Source organism: Piliocolobus tephrosceles, chromosome 12, assembly GCF_002776525.5.
Source record: "Piliocolobus tephrosceles isolate RC106 chromosome 12, ASM277652v3, whole genome shotgun sequence".
Lineage (NCBI taxonomy): Eukaryota > Metazoa > Chordata > Mammalia > Primates > Cercopithecidae > Piliocolobus > Piliocolobus tephrosceles.
In genome coordinates, this window is record NC_045445.1 from 43,383,726 (window position 1) to 43,394,746 (window position 11,021).

An 11,021-nucleotide genomic window follows, 5' to 3' on the forward strand; every position below is an offset into this window, starting at 1 on the left:
CCTGCACGTTATGCACATGTACCCTAGAACTTAAAGTATAATAATAAAAAAAAAGAAATAAAGTAAGCTACACAGAACAGTAAAAAAAAAAAAAAAAAAAAAATGACACATAACACAGAAGAAAAGGAACAAGGCAGTGAGGAGAGAAGTAGATGGAAGGAAGAAAGAACGGTAAATTCAGTTATGTTGAAAAGGGAAAAGAGATAAATAAAATTCACTGATAATCCAGCCAAAAGCTTCATTGTAACAAGTGATTGCAGGCTCCTACGATAACAAACTAGGACCAATATTAAAGATGTGAGTTTCCTCTCTCTCTCTTCCCTTTGCTCTGGTAGAGGCTGACCTTGCCTTGCATATCAGTGGCCACTCACGGGCTTGAGTAAGATGTCCACTTGCTGAAGGTTCCCCAACTTACTTCTCACACTGTCGTGCCAAACCCCTATTAACCTCAGTAGGGAAGGCACCAGGTTTAAGAGGCCGAAGAAAAGATCCAGAGCCAGCAAACAAGACATGGGGTTTTATTAGGGGCTTACATACAGGGGAGAGAGTCCAGTGGAGGCGGGCTGGACAGGAGAACCACCTTACATATAGAAACAGTCCAGTGGCAGTGGGTTGGGCAGGAAAACTGCAACCTCTTGCAAACAGCATGCAGTTTATATAGCATTTTCACTGAACACTCTCCCCTTAATGACCTCCACCTGGCAACCTTCATCTAACCCAAAACTCAAGGCCCCAATCCCCTGTGCAGCCCCAGGGATGAGCCTGGGGTTCAGATGGTCCTCATAGACAAGGAAATAATCTCCCAGTTGGCCACGCCTGGATTCCCAAGCTGGGAACGCACATTCAGATGCGTCTGCCATAAAGGGTCATTCTAAGGGTACACTTAAGTTATTGCTATCATGAGCATTTACCATACATACAACCACAATACCATCCCAATAACTGGAATTTCCATAATTACATACTCCTTTTAGGTTATGGCATTAAAAGTCCCTATTAAGACTTAAAAGTTTTCCCAGCTGGGATAATACCTCTCCTTCATTACCCCTTCCACAAGGAATTCTGGAAGACTCAGGATGGGAACATTCTCTTGGGCTGTGGAAATGGCCAGAAATGACTTCAAGCACATAGTCTTCCCCAAAAGAAAATGAGAGTAGGTGGACATGTAGTGATCAGAAAGCACCTTGAAGTGCAGAGTGTGAAAAATGGCGGATGTTGCTGAGTAGGTAGTTCTAAAGACAAACTTTGCTTTTCTTAGCATTTTCAAGTACCAGCCAGGGTTAAGTCAATAATGAGTTTTGTTGTTTGTAGATCCCTTCAGTCAAGTAAATTAAGCTCTTGGAGGGAAGGAGGTAGTGGTGCAAGATGACTCTTCAGGCTACTGGGAGAACTTTTAGTATATTACAGGTACTGCCAGGGCCATCATGGATTTCATGTCAGCTATAGCTGTAGCCAATATTAAACTGGTGAGCAAAGTTTGAGAAATGAATTTGGCTGTCATTCTAAAGGTGGTAATTGAATACATAGAAGTCTCTGTACACTCAGTGACCTCCTCCCTCTCTCCAACCCATGTAAAAAGTGCTAGCACATAGCCCTTAATTACCTAACATATCACCAAAAAGACTGGCCCACCAAGTAAATAAATAGCTAAAAAGGACAAAAGAAGGAAAACAAAAAGCTTGATTCCACAATAATCCACAAATAGAGTTTTCCAATCTGGAATCATCAAGAGAAGACTATGGTTTCGTCCTTACAATGCCAAATGGTGGTGGGAGTGGGAAAGTTAATCAGGTTACCAAGAGACATACAATAGCAATTTGATTACAACTTCTAGTCCAAATGTGTCTGATTGGCTAACAGTGAGTCTCCCTAATTAGAGTCACAGACCCAAAGCACTCAACACTCAGTGGTTTCATCCTCAACAATTCAGATATTCTTACAGATGGCGTCTGTTGTTCTGATTTGAGTGTACGCTTTAAGTACGCAGCTCAAGAGAGTACTGATTACAAGGCCAGCAAGGAAACTTAACTCACTGATAACCAACAAGAAGAAACTTTTTAAAACAGGGGGCTGAGGAAAGAGAAGGGTGGAGTGAAATGGAGCGTATTAGGGGGTTGGTGCCTCTATGCCTGCAAGCTGAAATTCAACAGTTTAGTTTACACATTAAATGATCCATAGTTGAGGGACCTGACCAATTTTTTGTGTCTCCCAACCATTCATTTGGCATAGCATACATATGACTAATCTGACATCTAGATTTTGGCACTGGTGCTGATCCGGTATTATTGTTCCCCTTACAAACAAATCAAAGAGCATTCAGAAATGTCAAGCCAATTTGGATAGATCCTTTGGGCAAGTATATGCACATAAATGAGTGTCATGAATGTTTTCTAAGTATACCAAAATGATGTCAGGGACGTCACCCAAAGCCCTTTTCCAGCCCATTCCCTGGGCCTCACCTGGTAACACTGAGCTGGACAGAGCATGATCCTGACCCTGTATGGAAAATCCTATGTTCCCGTAAGTGCCTAGGAGATTTGTACCTGGCTACATTTTTCCTCATGAAAGTCCACTTCTCGATGACAGTAGTAGGGGGCCAGTGTTCTGAAGAACTATGAATTCTGTCAACACATGGACTTCAATCAAAGGTTACGTGCTCCTTTGTGATATGTGGCTTAATCTGTGGCTTGTTGCAGTGGCAGCCTAAGCTGGGCTAATCAAGTATCGGTGGAATTTCTGTCTCTCCAAGAATGTTCTTGTTAATTGTCCACTTTTGATAAGTCTGAGATGTTATGAACAATGAGATACATAAATGTAGTTCACTTCTAGCTTTAGAAAACCATGACAAAATTCTACTTGCTTCCTGATTCCAGAAGAACTTCCAGGCCAAAGCTTTGACAACAAAGGCTACTTCTGTGGGGAAGAAACAATGCCTGTGTATGAGTCTGTGTTCATGGAGGATGGGGAGACAACCAGAAAAATAGCACTGGAGACTGAGAGACCACCTCAGGTAGAGGTCCACGTTTGGACTATTCGAAAGGGTGAGCAAGACAACATTAATTTCTCATCTTTGTAAGGGGGCACAGAAAAGGATGAGAAGACTCACTTTAATTTTGCTTCAACCTGTTCCTTCGTTTGGATTAGAAGTTTTTTTGATTGCTTAGAAACTGACACATCTAACACTATTGTCATTATGGCCTTTCAAATTTAACAATGGCCTGTGCTAAAGATCACGTATTGACCCTTGGGTTTCCAAAGCTGTCTTTTTCACACCACCAAAAGCTGGAGAAGTGATTCTGAACCCTGGCTGCCCATCAGAATCATCAGGGAGAGTTTTGGTTTCCTTTTAACACCAAATATCTGGGCCCTACCCCCAGAAATTATGATTAGTTGATCTGGAGTGGGGCATGGGCATCAGTGTTTGTTCATAATGCGTCTCAGGTGATTGTAATGTGTAGCCAGGATTACAAACTATCAAACTGTAGTCTGTCATTCTTTCCAGAGTAAAGTTCAACAACCATGAAAACCCATTCATTCAGGGCAAAGCTAAGTCCCTAATATTGTGATGTGTATTATGGGGTAAAACAAATTTAAAACATCATCCCTGCCCTCAAGAGGGTTATAGTCTTACTGGAGAAACCCCAGTCACAATGTTCAATTCCTTTTCTGATTATTCGCAGTGACTACCACAGCAAGCCACATTCTGTTCATTGTGATCGTACAGCTGTTCTAACTTTTTGTAGGCTCAAGACTAGTGCTGATTTAGTATAGTCAAGGTTCCTCATACTCCAAGTGGATAAGTGAGATTTCAGCTGGAAAATATGCACATCTTTTTGCTACTGGCTCTCACATAAGGCTCAAGAATACTCAAACTTCTGTGTGCTTCAGCATTACACAGGGTGCTGGTTTTAAATGCGGATACCTGGCTCCATCCCAGAGATAGGAATTCAGTAGACCTTGGGTAGAGTCCAAACATTTGCATGTTTAACAAATAGGCAGATGATTCTAATGCACGTGGCACTTGGACCATGCTTTGAAAAAGACTGCTCAGTATTTATGAGGCGCTTTTCTCTGCCTTTAGACAACAGTCTTTATCTAAAGAATGCATTTCTCGCTAACCCTTAAAAAAAGATGCTTGAACGTGTATATGTTTCTCATTCATGCTTATTTTTGGTCTATGCCTAGGAGTGTTGATTTGCCATCTTTAACTCCCTAGCTCATCCATAACAGGACACCTAGGACTAGGCACTGGTTTGTTGCGATTCCCCAGCAGTGGGCCCACTATTCATCATCCCACATCTTTCACCTCTCAGAGGTGTGCAGATGCATTTCAACTTGCTAATGTAGCATCTAAATATCCTCCTGTTCACGGTGCTAGTTTATCAAGGTCTATGCTTGGTAGACACAAAAAAAGAGGCTTAATCTACTTTACCCATTTAAGTGGGCTGGTAACATGTTGCTCCTTAACTATAAGGGCAATTGCCAGTTGTCTACCTGTTATTATGATAAAAGTTATTCAGGCAAGGTTGAGACTGTGGAGGGCACTCTATTTTAACTCTCCCCATTTATGAATAAGGAAGGCTGAAGGATCTGAATATTTCCCAAAGGAAAATATGCTTTTCAGTGGGTTCAAGAACAAGGGTGGCTTCTCCATTTACAAAACCAACCTGCCTACAATCCCACTGCAGGCTCTCAGTGCTTAGCCAGGAGGGCAGCCCAGCGGTTTGGCATGGACACAGTCTACCCAGGTTGGGGGCAAGGGCAGAATTTCTAATACTGCCTTTGGCTGAAGAAGCTCCAATAAGCACTTATGCTAGAGTCCATGTGACTTTCCCTAGGAGAGAGTCCCATGGTCAGCAGCACTATCTCCATCCACTGGAGAAGCCGAGGGGAAGCCAGTAAGCCAAGGAAACAAATGGAGTCAATTATAACCCATGAGCCATCCAATTTCCTGGTTAAGCACATTACACAGCACAGCTCGATACTCTTAAGCCCTAGTAATGAAATGATATGCTGAGCCTGAGCAGAAAAAAGGGAGTTGATGGTTCCAGATTGAGTGCCTGACCACTTGCTCCACTTTTTGCTTGGCCCTAGGCATTCTCCAGCACTTCCATATTGAGAAGATCTCCAAGAGGATGTTTGAGGAGCTTCCTCACTTCAAGCTGGTGACCAGAACAACCCTGAGTAAGTAGTGCTTTTCTTGACTGCTCCCTGGAAAACACATCCAGTCTTCAATTTAGCATAGCCACAGCTAAAATCCCTCTGCAAACTCAGTGAACGTTAGCACTGCTCAGTATCAACACTACAGGATGTTCCATCTCTCTTCTGGCTGACTTAGCAGTGAATGGGGTGTCTGAATGTAATCTGAAAAGCTTGGACATGGTGAATACAAACCCAGATGTAGTCTGAATGTAGGATACCTCAGGTCAAGGGTTCCTGAATGTCTTTAATGAAACTGCTAAACACAGAGTCTCAAGAGGGTTGGAGAAAGCTCATAAGATTCCAGGTCTGGTATATTTGTGGAGACTTCACATCTGGAAGGGTGTGTCCTCTGGTGGTGGGTATGAGAGGCAAAGAGAAATTGAAGGCATATCAATTCCTGTGTTGTGTGAAAGCTCTTTTACTCCTTGGGAACTGCCCCTGGGTGGTCATGTTTCCTTAAAAGCATTTAGGCACTCAAAAATACTTGCAGCTCTCCCACTTTCCACACTAGATGGAGCCTAGGGACTAAGATACTGCTAGGCATTGGGGCGGGTGGTGAGCACTTCTAATGGGCTAAAAGGCACACAGTTTCTATCCATAGGGAATTATAATGGATGAGACAGAACATGAAACTGCCTTCAGTATGAATTAGTATAGTTCTGAGGAGTTAAATATCAAAGTGCTCAGGGGAATTTGCAAAGAACAATGAGATGAGAGCCAGGTGGGCTTAGTTGGGGAAGGCTTCGGGGAGGAGGTGTGTTTTGAAAGAGAAGGGTATGACTGGGCAATGGGTCAGGAAGTCAGTCCAAGAAAAGGGTGCAGCCTAAGAGAAGACTCAGACAGGAGCAAACAAGAAATGTGGGTAGGGGAGAGGAATGATCACAAAGGCCACAGAAGGTGCACTAAAAGATTAGAATATTTGGAGGTAGAAAGCAGTCATAGGGCCTGAAAAAAGCCAGTAAAACGTTTAGACGTAAGGCAAGTAGCATCTGTAGTTGCTGCAAACTTACAAATAGCATAGAAATATCAACATGGTGCTTTGGAAAGATGTCTTTTGGCTATCAGATGCATCTATTACATTAAATGCATACTTTGATGAAGCCAGATTATGAAGTGCCCAATTTATCATGCTAGGACATTGGACTTGATCTCCAGGCCAGAGAATGCCAGTGGAGGTTTTTAAGCAAGTGAATGGTGCATTCAGGTCTGCTTTATTTATTTATTTATTTATTTATTTATTTATTTATTTTGGAAAGAGGTCCTCACTGTGTGGAGTGAAAGGTGGACCCTTAGTAAGAGAAGTGGGGTACTCTGAATTAGTAGGTAATCATACTATATTAAATCAGTGAGACAGGGGAGGAGAGGTCACTGGGAGAAACATTTCTGAGGTTAAATCAACAAGATCAGCATCAAGGAGAGAAATGAGTTTGGAATGGGTCTGATATTAATAACTTGACTGGGTGAATAGTAATACCATTCACCAACAGTGAAACTGTGAAGAATAAGCAGGTACTGGTGAAAAAGAGTTTCACTTGGAACATGTTTAGATTAATATGCTTAAGAGCCATCTGAGCAGAGTTATCCAATAGGCAGCTGGAAAGAGAGCCAAGGCAGTCAGTTGCTTGTCTTTGGCAGGACTAATAGAAAATAACAGGACAGTATGATAATTCAAATGGAAAAGTTGGGAGTCCTTACATGTGAGTAAGAAAGGAGGCAGAGTCTAGGATCCTAGGATCAATGATGGGACTATACGTTTTAGTTCATACTGTGAACAAGGCATTGTGCTAGGTTCCAGGGGACTTAAAAAATGATTTAGATGTACTCTGTGCCCATGGCAGGATTTGGGGTATATAATGGAGTAGAAGGTGTGTGCCTCAAACTGTGAGTAGCTGAAGGAAGTTGGTATGATCCTACGGAGTCACCTAGGAGCAAAGAAGAACAAACCAAACTCCTTTATATAATGTGCATAGCAGAGCGCAGCACATTATAGGGATTCAGTAACAGCTGGTTCCTTGCCCAAATCCTCTTCTCGTTTTTTGTTTTTCCTTCTGTCTTCCTATTGGGTCATAGAGAATGGGGAAAAGAGATAAATCCAAGGGAGAAAGGGGCAGATAATTCAAGCCCATAGGGAAGGTGGGTCATATTCTCATGTGGCTAAGGGAAAGAAAAGAGGTTCAAGACAGGTTTGGGCTTAAGAGGAGTTGGCTTAACTTGGACTAGGAGTTCTCCAGTTGCAGTACCATGAGTACAGGAATAAAAAGAAGACAAAAGACAGTATCCAGGTGGGCAGAGACAACAGGGGATGGAAGGACTACAGCCAAGTTTACTCTGAGTGGAAAGGGATTCCATGGGGTATATAAGAATGGATGAGGAGCCATGGGAAGTGACTTAGGGTGCTAAGGGGGTATAAGGACAGCATGTGGACATAGGCGAAAGCAACGTCAAGAAGTTTTTAACAAAAGATAGCAGGAATAGAGAAAAGAGTGATACATAATCAAATAGTAATCAAGTAACCCAAACCAATATTTGGGAACCCTAAGGGTGAGCAAATCCCCAGTAATACAGTAGGTGCTGTTTTCCAAAAAGCACCAGGTGCTTTTTGACCTGGTGCCAAGTAAGCTGCCTAAATAGCTAACAAGCAGATATTGAAGCATTTTGCAAATGCTAAATATACTGTAAAAATTCCAAGAAAAACACTTAGGTTTTGCTCTTGAGGAGGGGCAGTTCTGTATTATTCTTGGGATTCTTACAAATGCTATGGGTTGAAATTAAAACTTCGTTTCCCATTTTCCATATCTGCCACTAGAAAAGGGTTTTGGGGGCATTTTTTGAAACCAACTGATATTTGTATTCCAAATCCACTGGTAGGTCCATGAGTAAGTGGGTAAGCATGGGGTATATTGGTTCTATTCCTAATTTGCTCTGCTCGCCTCTTACACACTCCTGGCCACTTTGTGTTTATTTGCCTTTTAGGCCAGTGGAAGATCTTCACCGAAGGAGAAGCTCAGATCAGCCAGATGTGTTCAAGTCGTGTGTGCAGAACAGAGCTTGAAGATTTGGTCAAGGTTTTGTACCTGGAGAGATCTGAAAAGGGCCACTGTTAGGCAAGAAAGACAGTATTGGATAGGGTAAAGCAAGAAAACTCAAGCTGCAGCTGGACTGCAGGCTTATTTTGCTTAAGTCAACAGTGCCCTAAAACTCCAAACTCAAATGCAGTCAATTATTCACGCCATGCACAGCATAATTTGCGCCTTTATGTGGAGTGGTGTGTCAGCCCTTGAACATCTCCTCCAAAGAGACTAGAAGAGTCTTAAATTATGTGTGGGAGGAGGAGGGATAGAACACCACAACACTGCTCTAGTTTCTTGGAGAATCACATTTCTTTACAGGTTAAAGACAAACAAGACCCCAGGGTTTTTATCTAGAAAGTTATTCAAGCGAAAGAAAGAGAAGGGAATTGCTTACTAGGAGTTCTGCAGTATAGAACAATTATTTGTATGAAATTATACCTTTGAATTTTAGAATGTCATGTGTTCTTTTAAAAAAAATTAGCTCCTCATCCTCCCTCCTCCCTCCCTCCCTCTCTTCTCTCTCTCTTCTCTCTCTCTCTCTCTCTCTCTCTCTCTCTCTCTCTCTCTCTCTCTCACACACACACACACACACACACACACACACACACACGTCCATACTCACATTAAACTAAAGCTTTATTTGGCAAAGCTGGCCAAGACTCTATGTTACTTTTCCCTTGAGTGGATCCCAAGTAGCTTGGAGGTTTTGGTGCCCAGGAGAGTAAATAATTGTGAACAAAAGGCTCTGCCCTTAGGTCTTTGTGGCTGTTTAAGTCACCAACTATAGAGGCAGGGTGAAGAATAAGAACACTCTTTCGTGGCCTCATTCACTCACCTAGAAGTGGTAAATAATTTTTCCCTAATGATACCACTTTTGTTTTCCCCCTGTACCTATGGGGCTTCCAGAAAGAAGTTAAATTGAGTAAAATGATCAGAAACTGAATCCATGTAAGACAAAATAATTGTTGAAGAAAGAAGTTGATAGAGGTCAAAAAGGCCATCTTTTTGCTTTCACATCAGTAAAATTTACCAAGTAATAGATCAGTACTCACTAATATTTTTGAGACCATAGTTGTCTGGCCAGAAAAATTATATTAAATTATTAAATTCCAGAAGCTCTTTAAAAGGGAAGTTTTCCTTCTTCTCCAATTACAGGAGTTGATTTTTACTTTGCAAAGTGGCTTGTTCCTCATGAGTATCTGCATGTTGGCTCTTCAGTTAAGAAAATTATTGAACATTTAGGGAGCTGAATATTCTGATATTTTTATCCTAAACCTTCCTACTATCCTTGCCTTATTCATCAAGCAGGTATTTTAGTTGAGAATTCTAGAGAAGGCTACTCCTAAAATGTCTACTTGCAGCCCAATACCAGAGCATAAATTATCCATTCTGTGGTCTGGCTTTAGAAATCATCTTTGTGGGAAGACTTAATTCTTCACAGCAAGGATCTCAGGCATGCCCTCTAGATTTGTTCCCTCTGAGGGGCAGGAATGAACTGTAGAAATGTTTTAAGGACCCAGAAACCCCATATGTCTCATTCCATGACTATAGGTGAGAGAATTTTTCCTAAGAAGATTTGACACCAATAGGGGAAAATGTAAAATGTTCAGTCTCTATGACAACCTGGCATAAAGGAGTCAATTTTTATAAAAGAAACACAAGGGCCTTATGGCCAGGGCTTCTGGGGACAAGACTCTCACCAGTTCATCACACACGTTCTCCTCGGAAGAGAGAAGCAGGACATCCCTGTTAAAAGGTCACAAAGCATTTGTGTGTGTGTGTGTGTGTGTGTGTGTGTGTGTGTGTGTGTGTGTGTTAAAGGGGGGAGGGTGTTATGCAGCTGCTCCCTACATCCCAGAGGTGGCAGTGTTTCCATAATGTGGAGACTAGTAACTAGATCCTGAGGCAAAGAGGTGTTTCTCCTTCTGGATGATTCATCCCAAAGCCTTCCCACCCAGGTGTTCTCTGACAGCTTAGCCTTAAGAGAACATGCAGAGTTTCCCTAGATATACTCCTGCCTCCAGGTGCTGGGACACACCTTTGCAAAGTGCTGTGGGAAGCAGGAGCTGGGGAGCTGTGTTAAGTCAAAGTAGAAACCCTCCAGTGTTTGGTGTTGTGTAGAGAATAGGACATAGGGAAAAGAGGCCAAGCTGCCAGTAGTTAGTAGAGAAGAATGGATGTGGTTCTTCTTGTGTATTTATTTGTATCATAAACACTTGGAAAAACAAAGACCATAAGCATCATTTAGCAGTTGTAGCCATTTTCTAGTTAACTCATGTAAACAAGAGTAACATAACAGTATTACCCTTTCACTGTTCTCACAGGACATGTACCTAATTATGGTACTTATTTATCTAGTCACTGTATTTCTGGATTTTTAAATTAATAAACAAGTTAATTTTGAAAAATCATCTGTAGTCTTGTTGCATAAGTAATTGACTCTCTGGTCAATACTGACCTTGGACAGGGTAATAGGTCATGGGTGGGTGCGGTGGTTTCACAATCACCTTGACATTCTTATACTATAGCATAGTGGTTAAGAGTGTGAACTTTGCAGTCAGACTATTTAGATTTTTAAGCCCAGCTCTGTACTTACCAGCTGTATTTGTCAGTCTCCCCAACTATAAAATGGTATAATAGTGGTATCATTTCCCTTTGCCTGTAATCTTGCAGTGAGCTTTAATTTAGTCATTGCATATAAAGTGATTAAAATAGTGTCTGGCGCATAGTGAGTATTCATTTATGACC

At 41.8% G+C, this 11,021-nt stretch overlaps 1 protein-coding gene across 10 annotated transcripts in view; it reads left to right on the forward strand.

Moving 5' to 3' along the window:
* Window positions 1-10,684, forward strand: part of CHRDL1 (chordin like 1) — a 116,849-nt gene extending 106,165 nt beyond the window's left edge. For 7 of the 10 annotated variants that reach the window (XM_031936615.1, XM_031936616.1, XM_023203016.2 and 4 more), the window contains 3 exons: window positions 2,874-3,041; window positions 5,095-5,184; window positions 8,176-10,684. In XM_031936615.1, coding sequence (XP_031792475.1) covers window positions 2,874-3,041; window positions 5,095-5,184; window positions 8,176-8,306 — 389 coding nt within the window. In that variant the 3' untranslated portion in view covers window positions 8,307-10,684. The remainder of the gene's footprint in view (window positions 1-2,873; window positions 3,042-5,094; window positions 5,185-8,175) is intronic. The other 3 variants (XM_031936620.1, XM_023203017.2, XM_031936618.1) reach the window with 3 other exon arrangements.
* Window positions 10,685-11,021: the final 337 nt, after the last annotated feature.